Source organism: Ceratotherium simum, chromosome 24, assembly GCF_057802395.1.
Source record: "Ceratotherium simum simum isolate JZ-2026a chromosome 24, ASM5780239v1, whole genome shotgun sequence".
In the NCBI taxonomy this organism is placed as follows: domain Eukaryota; kingdom Metazoa; phylum Chordata; class Mammalia; order Perissodactyla; family Rhinocerotidae; genus Ceratotherium; species Ceratotherium simum.
Genome location: NC_141923.1, coordinates 27,131,841 through 27,148,989, shown reverse-complemented (window position 1 = coordinate 27,148,989; position 17,149 = coordinate 27,131,841). Strand labels below are relative to the sequence as shown.

General features: G+C 49.3%; 1 protein-coding gene across 1 annotated transcript in view; it reads left to right on the top strand.

Moving 5' to 3' along the window:
- The first annotated feature begins 362 nt into the window (after positions 1-362).
- Positions 363-17,149, top strand: part of ESRRB (estrogen related receptor beta) — a 57,244-nt gene continuing 40,457 nt past the window's right edge. The window contains exon 1 of the mRNA XM_014784444.2: positions 363-801. Coding sequence (XP_014639930.1) covers positions 405-801 — 397 coding nt within the window. The 5' untranslated portion in view covers positions 363-404. The remainder of the gene's footprint in view (positions 802-17,149) is intronic.

The window sequence follows — 17,149 nt, the reverse complement described above, 5'->3', positions numbered from 1 at the left end:
ACTTTCAGTTGTAGCCAGCATGTATTACTGTTGCGCGGGAAGATTGGCCAAGTATTTTGGCTGAGTTGTTACCACTTTTTGTCACCCTCAAGCCAGCAATTTGCAGAGGGCTGGGAGCCTAATCTGAAGTTTGTTGAGCAAACATAGCTTCTTCTTTGAGGACTCAGAAGGTTCTGGGGGGTCATACCAGAAACTTGCTCTGGGCTGAGCCGGTTCTTGACCAAAAGACTTTCTCTGCCAGCATTTTATCTCATCAACGCCTCAGTCTAGGCTCAGCCCCTCCCCAGCCGCCCCACCCACTTGGTGCCGGGAGCCCAAAGCTAATTCCTGGGACAGTGTCACGCCCACCGCACCCTCCTGGGAGCTGACTTCCCGCGCTCTGTGTCCACAGGCTGCTGAACAGAATGTCCGCGGACGACCGGCACCTGAGCTCCAGCTGCGGGTCCTTCATCAAGACAGAGCCGTCCAGCCCGTCCTCGGGCATCGACGCCCTCAGCCACCACAGCCCCAGTGGCTCGTCCGACGCCAGCGGCGGCTTCGGCCTGGCCCTGGGCGCCCACGCCAATGGTCTGGACTCGCCGCCCATGTTCACAGGCGCGGGGCTGGGGGGCACCCCCTGCCGCAAGAGCTACGAGGACTGCGCCGGCGGCATCATGGAGGACTCGGCCATCAAGTGCGAGTACATGCTCAACGCCATCCCCAAGCGCCTGTGCCTCGTGTGTGGGGACATTGCCTCTGGCTACCACTACGGTGTGGCCTCCTGCGAGGCCTGCAAGGCCTTCTTCAAGAGGACCATCCAAGGTGCGTGGCCGCAGGGCAGGGCCGGGCGGGGGGTGGCTGGGGGCCCTGTGGCCGGAGGGTCCAGCAGGAAACTGGGTGATTCCCGCCAGCTGCGAGGCCAGGTCTGGGCACCCCTGGAGCAGAGGTTCCGTAGGCTTCCTTTTCTGTCTCCCAAGGTTTCTCATCCTGGGATTCTGGACAGGGACTAACTCCAGCACTGTTGTTAGAATGGCATGCGCCCCCATACGGCGCCCCAGAAAACCCACACAAATGCCTCACCACGGGTGCGCCGCTCACTGGTATGGGGAGCACTCTCAAATGTGTGTCCCTAAAAAGCTGATTTTTGGGAGAAAAAGAAAACAGCATCATTCGCCTTGCAATTCCAGACCTCTTGCAATGTAAAGGGTCTCTCGCTTTGTTTTGATATTTTTTAATTGCACAAGTGAAACATGCATCTTTTCTTCACTGTGAAAGAGTCGGGCAGACAGAGCAAGGGAAAGTTCCCTCTCACCACTCACCCTGTCTGATCCCACGGTGGCCTGTCTTCCAGGGCTTTTCAGTGCCTCTGCATATCAGCTGAGTCATGGCCCGACGGCCCTGGGGGTGGCTGTTTCTTTCAATGGGTGCCTGAGTGAGTGATGCTGATGCAGGTGCTCAGGAGCCCCGAGAGGCGCCCCCTGTAACGTCAACCCTGGGTAAAGTGGGGGTCAGGACAGGTCCACCCTCACAGGGCTCTTGTCAAGTTCCTGGCACAGGGCCAGCGCAGCGGAACGGCCCCATACAAGGCAGCCGAGATTCTTACTGCAGCAGGCTGGGGGTAGAGAGAGCACTTCATGCATTCAGCTGAGTATCTGTTGAGCACCTACTAAGCACCAGCCAATACTCCAGGTGCTGGTGATGAGATAGAGATAGACACAACCCCTGCTCCTGCAGATAACTGAGGTGAGCTTATGAGGTCCCCCTGGGACAGAAACTGCAAACCAGACTCAGAAAACCAGACACCTGTCCTGTCCCTGGCCCAGATCCCTCATCCAGGACCCTGCCTGGCTGTCCCGAGAGTGTCCTCCCCTCCCCCTCCCCCCACCCATTTCTCTTTTGGAAGAGGCAGGCTCAGCTTCCCTGGGATGATTCTCAGTTGATTCATTCAACAAATATTTGTTTCAATTTCTTGCGACTATTTATTTATTAAACCAGTTGAGGATTAGGCTTGGCCATGTTTCCAATTCTACGTATTAGTTGAGACGGTGTGGTGGAGTGGCTAAACTCCCAGCTCCTGGTCCCATAGCTCCAGCCGGTACCTTACAGCTGAATGCCCTTGGCCACGCTGCCTCAGTTTCTCTCTGTGCTTTAGTTTCCTCATCCGTAAAGTGAGATGATATCATTCCTACGTCACACAGAGCTGTTAAAAGAGGATTAAGTGAGTTAACATATTTAAAGCACTTAAAATATTGCCTGGCACTTATCAGTGCTAACTAAATATTTGCAATTACTACTTTCACTTTTACAATATCACTTAAGACATATTACTAAGACAACAGACATACACTGTGCTTTATCTTACAGAGCAAGCTTTTGTAATTATATTTAAATAAATAAAACAGAATAATTATTATTTTGACTTAACAGGATTTAAATCATTTTAGCTATTTTCATATAAATAATATTTACTTTTTAGATGAACCCTTTTTTAAAAAATAAATATGGTAAAAATTCAAACAGTGCAAAGAGTAAGACACAAAAAAGTAAGTTTTCCTAAAACCCCAGACCTTGGTTCCCTGTGCATTCCCCAGAAGGAGGCATGATACCAAGTTCTTTCAGCAAATATGTATTGAGCCCCTTCATATTGGGCACTGTGCTGCCTGCCCTCCAGCACGGGGAACGAAAGCACCCTGGTCCCTGCCATCTTCATGCCCCAAGTCTGCGGGAGGGCTTGGAATCTCTGTATTTGAAAAACACTGCTCGGTGACTCTGAGTCTCTTGACTCAGACAGGGGTGAAAACCTCCAGTTCTCTATCCGATCAATATCATTGGATATTTGACAAATAAACATGAGATATTCAAACCAATTTAAGTTACCTAGATAGCAGCGTTTTTCTTCCCAAATTGGGAAGTGGTCTTGGTGAAGTTGCTATTCTTTGAGACTCTTTGAAGTCAGTTTTTTGAAAAATTGGTTTTTAGGAGACAATTACATTTTCTCCTCTCCGTATTGTTCTTAAATGAGCTGGAGAGTTCTGGGTCCAATTTTCTGAAAGCAGAGTCTCAGAAACCCCACTCCACCCTCAACGGATGTCCGCGCGCTGAGAACGTCCTTAGCAAGTCAGGAGCCTGCTGGAAGGATTTGTAAATAGTCTTATTATTTGCTCCCACGAACAGGATAATGATCTCTTCCTAGAAGTCCAAGACAAACAGCAACATTTAGTGCAATCGGAACAGAACTGCTCAGGTCTCTGATCTCTTTCTCGAAAGAAACATTTCACATTTATAACCAGAAAGAGTTTCTATCTAGAACAGGAAAGAGTAAACTCTAAGGCTGATGGATTGCTTTGGTTATTTTATTAACTCTTGGCTTTGTTCTAACAAAAATTTTGATTTTTTAAATTTATTTATTTTTTCCCCCAAAGCCCCAGTAGATAGTTGTATGTCATAGTTGCACATCCTTCTAGTTGCTGTATGTGGGACGCGGCCTCAGCATGGCCAGAGAAGCAGTGCGTCTGTGCGCGCCCGAATCCCAACCCGGGCCGCCAGCAGTGGAGCGCACGCATTTAACCACTAAGCCACGGGGCTGGCCCCTCGATCCTCCTCTTTTTGCTGAGGAAGACTGGCCCTGGGCTAACATCCGTGCCCATCTTCCTCCACTTTATATGGGATGCCGCCACAGCATGGCTTGACATGTGGTGCATTGGTGCGCGCCGGGGATCCGAACCCGGGCCCCGAACCTGGGCTGCCAGCAGTGGAGCGCGCGCACCTAACCGCTACGCCACAGGCTGGCCCCAGTCCCTGCTCTTGATACCGAGCAATGGGCTCGCTCTGCTCGCCGCGATCTGAGCCAATTAATCACAACAACTTAGAGATCAAGAAACAAAGTTTAATTATACTAGCCGGCAAATTGGAAGACAGGTGACTAATGTCTCAAAAACCCATCTTCAAAGATTATAGAATCTTGAGACAGTTATATAGGGAAAATGGGCAGTAAGGAGGTGGTCCAGGGATGTTGGTCTCCAGGCATGTTGGTCTCCAGGCATCTCATTGTTCCATTCTTCTGTCAGCTGTGATGGATACCTTGTAGGTGTGTTTCCCGCCTGTGGTCAGCCTGTTCCTGGAGAGAAACTCATAGAACGAAGTTTTTAATTTATCAAGCTATTGGGGAGTACATATGTAAGTGGAGGCCATAAATCAGGAGAGCATGTGAATTTTTTGGAGTACATGCAGCGTAGCGAGTAGTCCCACGGAGGAGGGGCTGGGGCCATTTAGTGTAACAAGATGGCCTCACTTACGCTCACTTATACTGAGGAAGGAACTGCAGGGGAAGCAGGAGAGAAGGAAACCAGTAACTGCCTTCAAGAAGCTTAGAGGAATAAAGTCTGCAGGCGTAGCCCTAGGCTCCAAACCAGGGCACCAGCTCCTAGGCACCTAACCAATTAACCAGGATATTTAGGCCGTTTTTGAAAAGTCCAGTAACTTGGACTGAGAGTCTTTAGTCATAGAATGTTCCATTCACAAATACATGGAAATGCTTGGAAAGTTCTGAAAATGGTGCTAGCTCACGCTCCACCTCCCTCCTTCGATCACTTCAATCTGCTCAAGTCAGTGGTTAGGCCAATATGGGAAGACACGTTGCAGAAACAAAGATGTCATGATAGATTTAGGGAGAAAGCGCTCAGCCAGCCATCCCTTCTCTACAAGCATTTCCTGAGCACCCGCTGTGTGCTCGGCTGTCCTAGGTGCTAGCATTAAGGGGAGGGGGGAGGGGGGAGGGGCTGGGACAGGTGGGCAAAGTACAGCCTGCGGCCAGCCTCCTGCTTTTGTAAATCAAGTTGTACCGGAACACAGCCCCACCCATTCGTTTACTATTGTCTGTGTCTCCTTTGGTGCTTTGGTTGAGTAGTGGTGACAGAGACCTTCTGGCCACAAAGCCCAAAACATTGACATTTTTCTGGCCCTTTACAGAAAAATTGGGACTCCCCTGCACGACAGCATTGAAAAGGTAGATGCAGCCCCGCTGCCCTCATGAGGCTGAAAGTCAGCCCTTAGTAGTATATGCTAAGGGTTTATTACAACTTTGCCTGCCCAATTCAATGCTAAGAAAGGAAGTTTGCTGTCGGTGCTGGGGATTATGACACTCACCCAGAGCAGATGAGCTCAGAGATAGACAAAAAGAACTCCAGAAGGGACAGAGTGGCTCCCTGGCAAAGGAGATAACCCCCACCCTGACTGAATTCACTAGCAGATCTAAAGAAAAAATGTGCCCACGGGACAGGATTGATCAGCCCTGGAGGACCGGGAAAAGAAGGCAGGCCTTGCAAAGGCACCACTCTAAGAGAGGGGAGGTAGCCTGGGGACAGCCTGATGTGATTAAACATTCATTGATCTGATTATGATCTAGCTCCCCTGTAGGTTTTCTGCTTGGAGTGAACTTGCTGGTCAGGCAGACTGCTGGTTAGGCAGAGCAGTTTCTCCTTGTCCTTGAGTGTGCTGGCATCCCTGGGCTTGTACATGAGATTCCTGAATTTGGGTAATGTGAGTCTGCCTCTGAGAGACGGAGCCCTTTTCCGTGGCTGGCAAAGTCAGGCTTCTGGATCGTAGGGCTGAGTGCCAGATTGTGGACTGTGATACTGATCCCACAGTAAAGAAAACCTTTGTAATGAGTACCACATGGCCTTTTGGGGAGCCACCGGGGGGGCCTTTTCCAAGCTGTACCCCAAAACCTTGACCCCGTCACCCTGTCTCATTCTCAGCAATGACCTTGCCTCCTGTTCCACTGAGAATGTAGAAGCCTCAGATGGGAACTCCCTCAGTTGTTGCCCCGCTCTCCCCCGGGTCTGCAGTATTTTTCATTCATTAATCGCATAGTTATTCATTGCTTCTCACTCCTTCTGGAAAAGACATCTCCTACTCCAGGCTCAGCTCTTCTCAGGCTTTGAATCCATCTCTTCCCAGAGACCCTCCTACCCTTTATGTCCTCTCTTTTTTCTTCTCGTTTTCTACAGTCTGCTTCCTTCCATCAGCATTTAAATACCTCTAGTATCTCCAATCCTAAAAAAAAAAACACCCATATCCTTTCAACCTTCAGGTTCCAGGTCCCCCCTTCTCTTCCTCGTCTCAGTGCATGAGCCATCTTATGTGCCCAGCATCTTCTGCCCGTGGCTCAATTGCCTCTGGAATCAGGATGGTTCAGCCACTTCCATCAGCCGGTTTCATAGCTCTTGTCCTCAGCCTCTCCCCGGAGCTCTCCGGTGCCTGTAACACCTAATGGACATTTCTACTTGGATGTCCCAGAAACACCCCAAAGACAGCAAGTCCTAAACAGAAGCTGTGTCCCTGCCATCAGATGTTTCTCCTCGAATTCCCAATTCAGTGCCTGCATGTCTCCTCCGGCTCAAGCCAGAAATGAGCCTTATCCTTAACTCTGCTTCCTGCTCCCCATCCCAAACCAACATCCCAGCAGCCGTATCCTGTTCACTCTCCCTCCTTCATATCTCTTGACCCCACGGCTTCTCCATTGCCCCTGCATCATTCCAGGCCACCCCTGACCACTGACTACAGTAACTCCCAGACTGGTCTCCCGGCTGCCAGGCTCCCCTCTTCCGGGTCTGTTTTCTTCAGTGCTGCCAGAGGGACCTTTCTGAACACACATCGGAACATGTCACTCTTCTATCTTGCTTGTCGGTAAAATCGAAGCTCCAGAGCGTGGCTGAGGACGTCCTCTGGGATCGCCCCCGTTGACCTTGCAGCCTCATCTCGTGCCACTCTCCTTCGCAGGCTGTGGGGCAGCCCGCCTGCTCTATCTTCCAGCTCCTAGAACCTGTCACAGGCTTTCAATATCTAGACTTTGCACGTGGTCTTCTCTTTGCTCTCCCTGCCAACCTCCAGGCCCTGCTTTTGTCCATTAGGTCTAAGTTAGCTGGCCTTTCCTCCAGGAACCTTCTCTGACTTCCTTCTCTCATTTGACATAGGTAGCGCCCCCCCGGATGCTCCTGTAAGTCTTCTCCCAGCGCACCAACACTTATCACACCGTGTGGTTATTGCCATTACTAGTCTGGTTCCCCAAGAAGATTGTAAGCTCCTAAGGAACAGCGTTACATTTACCTTGATTTCTGCTGAACGCTATGTCCTCCCACGGTACCTGGCACGTAGGAAGTTCTCAATGTGTCTGAATAGAAGGTGATCCCCAAAGGGATCCCCCATTTTCCCAATGAGGACGAACCAAAGAAGTTTGGCCAGTTTGCATATGTAAACTTTTAGGGATCTAGATAAAATAGTCGAATGTCTACTTATAACAATATATTAATTTTAGTTATAGTTGCATATTTTAAGTCACATTAGTAAAACAATGTATTATTTTTTGAAAAACTTTTTCTGTTCACATTTTGTAAAGCAAGGTTTATCAAACTTTTCACATGAGTGTTTGATGAAAGTGTCTTTGCCTTCTCTGGGGCCGCTTTTTGAGTCATTTAACACAGTGTTTCAGAGCACACTGTCTTCACTTCCATCTCCGTTACTTGAGATTTTATGAGTATGTATGTTATGTATGTGCCGCTATCCCTAAAAATTTTATTTTGAGCCAAAAGTACAGTTCTTAGACCATTAGGACAGGTCTTTTTTATTTGTGTCCATTTACAATCATGATTTCCACAACGGATCAGGTACTGTACTGCATTTGACACTCAACATTTGTAATTGTGAGGTTGTATTCCTGGGAATAACGAAATTTGTGTTAAATTTCTTTACCCCCTTTGTTGTTGATTCAGTCGGGTGACTAGCATTGATTGAGGTCTTCTTAGGGCAGTGGGTCTTCCCCATGGTAGTTGTTCAATATAAAGTGATTGACCCAGTGCCTTAATATGAGACCTCACGAAGACTCAAATATTAAGCAACTCCCTCTTTTCTAAAGGACAATGTTTGGGAAAAACTCCTGCCTGACATTGGAGCTTATGAAGCAGTTGTTCAGTTCTTTGGTGACTATTTATTGAGTCCTAACCATTGTGCAGGGAGGTGAGGATGGGGCAATGGTCTCTACCCTGGTGGGCTTGTCTTCTAGAGGGGGAAGGCAGACAGTAAGTATGATAACAAAGAAAGAAGCGTAGTGACAGACTGAGACACATGCTGTGAAAGAGAAAAACCAGTGATGAGATCAAAGGTGACCGAGAGGGGTCTAATTTAGAGGGAGAATTAGGGAAGGCTGTGCCACGAAGGTAACTGTCGAGGTAAGGGGACCAGCATTCCAGGCGGAGGAAACAGTGGATGTGTTTCAGGACTAGAAGGAGGGCCAGTGTGGCTGGGGTGAGTGAGTGAGGGCAAACTGGAAGGCTGGAGATGTTGGCGAAGTTTAGGGCCATGGTGAGTGTCACACTTGGATTTTCTTCTGGTGGAATGGAAGCCACTGACAGCACATGAACACAAGGTGCGTGGCCACAGCAGCTGTGCGGAGGGTAAAGCCACCCTTTACCCCTCCCTACGTTCCCAGGGCATGTGGCCAACTTTGCAGGTCACTGGGAGGCCCCTCCAGCAGCTCCTGGGTCTGTGACTTAAGATGGGGAGGAGCAGGCGAGAAAGAGGCTCTGGCAGGGAGCTCTCTCTGTTCATCTGGGGCCCAGATGTGGGCTTGGAAGGAAGCTCCCCAGGGCGAGGGGCAGGGGCATGATTGATGGGTTATCCTGCCTTGGACCACCTCCAGGCCTTTTGTCCTGGAGAATGAGGCCGAGGATCCCAGGAGACACAAGCCGATGGGGATGCAGAGACAAAGCCAGGAGGGAGTGGGAGTCAGAGCCCAGTGCTGTCCCAGCCATGCCGCTCGCCAGCTGCTTGACCTTGGGCAGGGACTTGGGTCCTCTGGTCTCAGTTTCCACATCTGTACAAAAAGAGTCAATTAAACCCACAAACCGTTTGCTGTCTGCGGCACACTGGGGGAATGAGAGGAAGCACAGATCACAATTCCTCTTTTCAGAGACACAGAGCCCAGACAGGGCAGGGAGGGCTTCCCAGAGGAAGGGCCATTTAAGCAGCAGTGAAAGATGGACATGCTGGGCAGATGGAACAGCAGGAGCAGGGCCCAGAGGAGTTGAGTGTGCTCTGCTCAGGGACGCGGGGGCTCAGAGGTGGGTGATGGGCTCGAACAGCAGAGTGGGGCTGGATGTCAAAGGCGTCCTAGGCTGTGTTAGGAAGAGAATAGAGTAATATTTAAATTTGAGGGCTGTTTCACTGGACTTAGAATCCCAACCTTACAATTTCTTAGTTCTGTCAACTTGGGCAAGTTACTTAGTTTCTCTGGGCCTTAATTTCCTTGTCAATAAAATGGGACTAAGGGGACTAATAAATAGTTCCTGCTCCTAGAATGTTATTGCAGAAATTAAATGCGACATGCTTTTGAAGTCTTTAGGTTAGTGCCTGGCATAGGATAACCATTAGAGAAATAGTAAGTATTTTTGTTATTTTTGCTTGGCAACAGAAAGCCATTGGAGGTTTTTGAGCAGGGAATTAATCAGATCTCCTTTTAGCAAGATAATTCTGGCAATGAGAAGGAAGATGGTCTGCATGAGCGAGAGTCTAGAGGCACGCAGACCAATTACCAGGGCCAGGTGAGAGTCCGTTTTAGAGACATCGAAACCAGGACAGGGGCAGAGAGTTAAAAGGAGAGGTTTGGCTTGAGAAACTTGAAAGTAGATTCAGTATAAGAAGAATAGTGACTGGGTTATGAGCCTGACTCTTAGATTTCTAGTTTAGGCTACTAGGGAGGTGGCAGGGCCATTAGGGGGAAAGAAACCTGGAAAGAAGAGTTTTGCTGGTGGGATGGGGGCTGGGGGGGGGGGGGGGGGGGAGTGGAGGGTTTGGGATTATGGATAAAGTTTGGGATCAGTTTGCAGGACTTACCCTGGAGAGTTGGAAATCGGGGCCGAGAGCCCAAGAGTGGAATCTGAGTGGGGTTTGGGGTCTAAGGAGGTCTTCTAGGTCAGTGGTTCTCAGAGTGTGGTCTCCAGACAGGCAGCACAGGCTTCACCTGGGAGCTTGTTAGAAATGCACATTTCTCCCCCGTCCCAGACCTGCTGAATGGGAGGCTCTGGGGGGCGGGGCCCAGGGATCTGATTTAACCTCCTTTCCAGGTAAGCTAGTTCTGGGGACTGCTGTTCAGAAGGAGAGGGGAAAGGGCTGGGGGCAGGAGGAGGGACCCTGGTGAAAGGAAGAGGAGTGAGAGCCTTGAAAGGAGAGGAAGTACCAGGTTTCCTCCTTTTTCCCATATGACATCTCTGCATTGGGCTGTGTGTGGTTACCATCCATTAGGTGACCACCGTATGCAGTTCTCACTGCTCTCACTTGCACATTAAAACTTGCAGAAAGGGGCCACTGGCCTGGAAGGAAACCCCTGAGACCACGATGGACACTCGTAAGAAACACAGCATCGTCAGCTCCCTTGTTAGCAGAGGGGACGATTCTGAAAAAACATGAAGATGATACTTCGATCAAAAATGATCGGCCGGGTGGCGCAAGCGTTAAGTGCGCGCGCTGCGCTCTGGCGGCCTGGGGTTCGCAGGTTGGGATCCCGGGCGCGCACCTACGCACCACTTGCCAAGCCATGCTGTGGTGGCGTCCTGTATAAAGCAGAGGAAGATGGGCATGGATGTTAGCCCAGGGCCAGTCTTCCTCAGCAAAAAGAGGAGGATTGGCAGATGTTAGCTCAGGGCCGATCTTCCTCACACACACACAAAAAATGATTAAAGTGAGTGAGACCCCTAGAAGAAGTCTTATAGCAAAGTCTTCACCAATTTACTTTTCCTATATTTTCTCTTTCATGTATGCATAAGAATGCTATAAGATCAAATCTATATCTAAATAAATCTCAATGAGCTCCTTTAATAAGAAAAAAATGAAAATGCTAGTGGCAAGGAAGCAGATTTCTCTTTTGTTCTTGGTGGTACATAAAATAATGGTGCCATCTTATCATCAAAAGCATCTTAGATTCAAGGCAGTAAATACAGAAGTGGTCAGAGGTGTTGCAAGAGTTTTTGCAGAGAGAAGGGAGATGAACTCTAACAGGAGCGGGTTTTGAGGCGATGACAGGTGTCTGCTGCTTTAGGAAGGACCAGGATTGGGAGGACCCAGGGGAGGCGATGCTTTTGATAACTGGAGGTTACTGTTGAATTCTGGGATTCTCTAGGTGGAGGTTCTTGTTTCTGATTCGTTGCTTTGATCACAGATATTTTCAAGTGCAGTCACTGTTCTTGAGATATAAAAATGAAAGACCTAACAACCTGTATCCCCGATAAGTACACAGTTCAGAAGGGAGGATGACACACAAAATCCCGATGATGAAGCACTAAACTAGCTGTTTAAGTGTCGGGGAGATGGGTGGTGGATGAAGTCTGTGGGGGCAAACAGAAAGGAGCATGTAAGCCTCCTTGAGACAGAAGGGAAGAAGGTGTCACGGAGAAGGTCATATGAGAGCTGAGGCTCTAAGGATGTGGAAGAGTTTGCCAGGAGGAGTTTTGGGTAGAGGAAAGTATGAGATGGCTCGGAGGCTCCCTGTGGTTTCTTGGAGCCTACAAACTGGGGGCCAAGGTTGGGGGAGATTAGGGTGGACTGGTCAGAGGTGGTCGGATCATAAAGGGCCTGCTGGGCTTTGCTGTGGAGGTTAGATTTCATTTTTTACACAATGAGGAGCAATTGGATGATTTCTTAAATTTAAATTTTAAGTTAATTTTTAACTTGATAAGTAATGTGTGCACATAGTTTAAAAAGTAGAACAGAAGTGTAAATCTTACAATGAAAACTAGCATCCCTGGCCCTACCCATTCTCTCCCCTCCTCCCTCCATGATGCAGAGTTAACCATTTAAGAAAATCTTTCTTCTAGCATTTAGCTTCCTAGTTACTAATACGATTTTACAGCCATATTTGCTGACTGAGCAATTTTGACATTTTTTTCTTGACTTCCTGTTATGGAAGATGAAGAGTTAGTTCCAATTGCACAACCCATCCCAAGACACACACAAACACATTTCCCATCTTCCCATTGTCCGAATATGGTCAGATCACAGTTTTTGGTTGAATCTATTTGCCTACTGCCAGTTCCTCCTTGATGTGTCCTTGGCTTTTCTTCTGGGCTGGAGCCCCTATTCTCTGGATCCTCCGTCTTCCTGTTTTTGGTCCCTCCCTTGTTGGGGGAAGCACATTCTGGAAAGCACAGGAGAGGGAAAATTGTTGACACCTTGGATGTGTGGAAATGTCAATCCGTCAACCCACACGTTAGATTCATACCTTGGCTAGTGTGAAATTCTAGTTGAAAATAATCCCCCCCTCCCCCCAGAATTTGGACACCATTGCTGCTTTATCTTCCAGCTTCTAGTGCTGCTGTCAAGTTTCATTGATTTATTTAGAAACTGTATACGGAGGCCTCACTCTTTCCCAGACACAGTTCTAGGTGCTGGGGAAACGGCAGTGAACATAGCAGACAATAAACAAGAGAAATGAATGAAGTCAGGTGATCAGTGCAAAGTAGAAAAAAGAGCAGAGAGTATGTGCCCGAGGTGTGTGTGTGCGCGCGCATGTGCACACATAGGGCTTTTTTTCCTCGTAGTTTGAGATATGGTGGCCAATCTTGTTCTTTTTTTTTTTTTCCCCCCCAAAGCCCCAGTAGATAGTTGTATGTCATAGTTGCACATCCTTCTAGTTGCTGTATGTGGGACGCAGCCTCAGCATGGTCGGAGAAGCGGTACGTCGGTGCGCGCCCGGGATCCGAACCCAGGCCGCCAGCGATGGAGCGCGCGCACTTAACCACTAAGCCACGGGGCCGGCCCCCAATCTTGTTCTTGATCCTTTGTATTTGACTTTTTTACTCTCTGTGAAAGTTTTCAGGATTTTTTCTTTGTCCTCCGTGATTGAAATTTTATGATAAAAATCTACATTGTGTGTTGTAGGTCTTTTATTATTATTTATTATTTTTATATTTTTGTTTTGAGATCATTGTAGATTCCCATGCAGCTGTAAGAAATACTACAGAGAGATCCCATATACCTTTCACCCAGCTGCCCCCGTGGTAACGTCTTGCATAACTATAGCACAGTATCACAACCAGGAAATTGGTGTTGATACAATCCACACATCTTATTCAGAGTTCATGAGTTGTACACACTGTGTGTGATGTGTGTGTGTTTAGGTCTATGCAGTTTTGTCACTCTGTAGATTCCTGTGACCCCACCACAGTCAAGACACAGAACACTCTCATGACATCAGATTTCTGGCACTGCCCTTCTATAGCCATCCCACCTCCCTCTCTGCCCCTTCCCGACCCCTGGCAGCCACTCATTTGTCTTCACCTGTATAATCTCGTCCAAGTCTTTTTTCATTCATTCTTCTGGGGTCTCAGCAGGCCTGTTTGGTCTGAAAACTCACATTCTTCAGGTCTTAGAAATTTTCATCCCTCCCTCCCTCCCTCCCTCCCTCTTTCCCTCCCTTTATGGTAACTTCCTCTCCACAGATTGTTTTCTCTTTCAGAAACTCCTCATGGTTTGATATTGAGCTTCCAGGATCAATCTTCTCATTCTTACATCTTTTATAGCCTATTGTCCATCTCTTTGATTTTTATTCTGTTCTAGAGTAGCTTCTTAGGCAATTCTTTGGAATTTTTTATGGCTATATTTTTTATTTCTGTGAGCTACATTTTATACTTTCTTTTTATTGCATACTGTTCTTGTTTCGTGAATGCAGTATTTTTTTCTTCTCAAGTCAGCAGCATGCTGATTATTGCTTTAGGAGGCTTATTTCTGCCTTCTGCTCTGTCCTGGTCTCCTCCCACACACTTCCCCCCGTTTATTTTGGTCTTTCATACTGAAGGCTTTGTGTAAATGTGTTGGTAATCCTTGGCTATCTTAAATTCAAACAGGGAGAAAAAGCATAGAAGGAGCATTCTCTTGGCTTATCTTTATCTGCTGGTCTTTTCTCTGATGCTGTTGGTTCTTCCAGAGAAGAATCCTACAAATTCCTATCTTCAGGGATTTCAGAAACCTTCCAGATTTCAGGGAGGTGGTTGAGGTGGGTGGAGTGAGCATCTGGCAGCTGGAATTCTGGGACTGGACTTGGGGGTGGGCTGGTCTCACATGTGCAGTATGCAGTATTCAGCCGTCTTTTTGGCCTCAGCGTCCCTTCTGCCCTCAGCTGAGCCTAGTGTCCCTGAGCTCAGAACTTCACTGGCTTCTATTCTCCAGAGATTAGGTTGGCTTCTCTTATGCAGGTTGTGGGGAGATCCTGGGTGGCCACATGGAGTGGCAGCTAGGCACTCGTTAAATACAGACTTCCAGCAAATTCCCCTGTGTGCAGCCCCATCCCTCACTCCACCTCCTGCCGTATCTCCAGTCTTCAGCGCCTGAGGCTTTCCGAGGTTCTGCAGTACAAATGGCTTATTTCTTATCTGGAGCCCCTCTTTGGCAACTTTGGTTTCTACTTCGTCCATTCTTCTGTCCATGGAGCGATTTTGCACAGGAAACGTCCCTCCAGGGGCGGTGTGGGGGATAGATTGATTGGAAAGGGAAATGGAGCCGAGAGGACGCGAGTGCATTAGAGGGGAGGCAAGAGATGGTGAGTGTGGGAACTTGCTGCGGCAGAGGGGAAGGAGGGAGGAATAGCAGGGCTGGAGGATGGAAAGGACCTGCGAAGCTAAGGAGGGGGAAGAATCAATTCCGGATGCCAGCGCGGTTTCTGACCTAGGCATTGGGGTGGCTAGTGGCCCCTTCACTGAGACAAGGAGCACAGGAAGAGGAGCAGGCTGGGTGGGGAGGGGTTCAGCTTGAGGAGGTGTGAGGAACCCAAGGGACTTCCGGTGTAACTGTGCAGCGAGCAGATGGAGATAAGGGTGTGAGGCACAGGCCATGCATCTTGCTGCCCATCCTTGTCAAGTATGTGCTCCCTGAAGCCAGTGGCAGGAATGACATCATCCAGGTAGTGGGTGAGGCGGAGGGAAGGGCCGAGAGCTGAGGACAGCGGGCCACGCAGAGATGAAAGGCATAGTCTCTGTCCTCCAGGAATGAGATAAGTGAGGGAGTGGAACCAAGTGAGTACCAGCCCAGCCCTTTCACGCCAGCGGCTTAAAATGGCCATTCAGGCTCTGATGTTAGCCAGCAGCCTCTGAGCCCACGCATTTCCCAAGAGCCATTTATCTAAGCTCTGCAGCCCCCGTCCCTGAGCCCCAGGAGAGGACTGCCCGCTCCCTGCAGCTGTTCAAGGACAGCTGACCGGGATGCCCCGGGGTTTCCTCCTGGGGCACAGGATCAGAGAGGTGATGGTGTGTATTTCCTCTCTGTCTGGAGGTCACCCAGAATCCAGGTCAGGTTCTGGGGTTCCTGCCTCCCTCCAACAGGCACACACAGCATCCACTCTGAGGTCTGTCTGTGGGACCCCGATCTTAATGTTGTTTTTTGTGAGGAAGATCAGTGCTGAGCTAACATCCAATGCCAATCCTCCTCTTTTTTGTTGAGAAAGATTTGCCCTGGGCTAACATCTGTGCCCATCTTCCTCTACTTTATATGAGACACCGCCACAGCATGGCCTGACAAGCGGTGCATTGGTGCGTGCCTGGGATCCGAACCTGCGAACCTCAGGCTGCCGCAGCAGAGTGCGCTCACTTAACCTCTACGCCACCAGGCCGGTCCCCCGATCTTAATGTTCTTAATGTCAGAATGGGTGGCTGGCCTCAGGTCTGACCCCTAGAAAAGAATTCTCTCTCGGAGTCTTCTGGCTGTATCTACCCTGGTAGCCCTATTTGGATGTAAAAATAAACAGAGTAAGCTTGACCATTTTCTTTTCACTGCATGCACTTCACTAAGCCCTTTATGAGCTTTCTGTCACTGAACCTGCACTTTATGAGATGGGAATGTACTGTGCCCATTTTACAGATGAGGAAACTGGGGCCCAGAGAGGCTGGGTGACTTTCCTGAAGTGGAGTCTGTGTATGTCTGCGCTGGGCACACTCCCAGGTTAGAACCCTGAATTTACGCTAGCCATTGGCCGTGTCCCTGTCCTACGAGAGCTCACCCCCAAACCAGCCACACTTCAGCTGGTGGTGTGTGCGTGTATATGTGTGCGCGCGCATGCCACAGATGCCGCTCCCTGCTCCTGAGCTCTCCTAGACTGCCCTCAAGAGACCACAGGAATTCGGATGAATTAATCTCATCACTTTATCGAGGAGGCACTTAAGAAATTACAAGGCCACCAGCCTGGCTTTGCTGGCAGCCAGCCGCTGGGGCCATAAAACAAATTGAAAGGAACAAAAATAAATAAATAAAATTAGAACTCTTGCCCTCTCTCTCTCTCACACACCCACACCCACACCCACACCCACACCCACACCCACACACAGGTCAAGAACATCGCTCGAGTTCTTGTTAACGCTCAGTCCTCTTGTCCTGGGAGAGCACCAGTGCCAAATCAATGGACACTTAGTGACCCCCGGCTGGAGCAACAACCCTGCAGAACCTGGGATCGGTCCTCCTTCAGGGGCTGACAGGCTGGCCGTGCAGCTGACCAGCGAACGTGAAGAGCTAGCAGCGTGCAAGTGGTAACCCACCCGGCACGAGTTACCCTGCCAGGTGAATGCAGGCCCCCGACGGGCCCTGTGAGCTCTCTGCACAGTGGTTCAGAGCGGAGACTCGAGCTAGGCCGCCTGGGTTCAAGTCCTTGCTCTGCCTCATCCTGGACTCTGCTCACCTTTCTCATCTGTAAGATGGAGAAAAAGATGTTTACCTGCAGGGTTGTTGGGAAAATTAAAGGTTCACTCTGTGCAAAGCAGAACTGCAGCTGCTTCATAATGGGCACTCGTCGGTGTTAGCTCTCGGTGTGGACTGAGCAGCTTGTGTGCCAGGCGCTTGGGCTGCAGAGGAGCTGGTCTAGGGGGAGGAGACAGGCAATCACAACACAGGCGATGGGGAGAGAAGGAGTGCCTGCCTGAGTGGGACCTGGAGACGGAGGCAGGCTGGGCGAGGAGGTGGAGGGAACACAGTGGGCTTGTTCTAAGCAGCCGGAGCCAAGGCCTGGAAGCCTAGGAGCTCATGGAGTTCTAGGAACTGATAATTATGCAGAGCAACGGGGATGTTGAGGCTGAAGGGGGGGGGGGCTGGGGGGGGCAGATTCCACAGAGCCTTCTAAGCCAGGACAGACTTGGATACATTA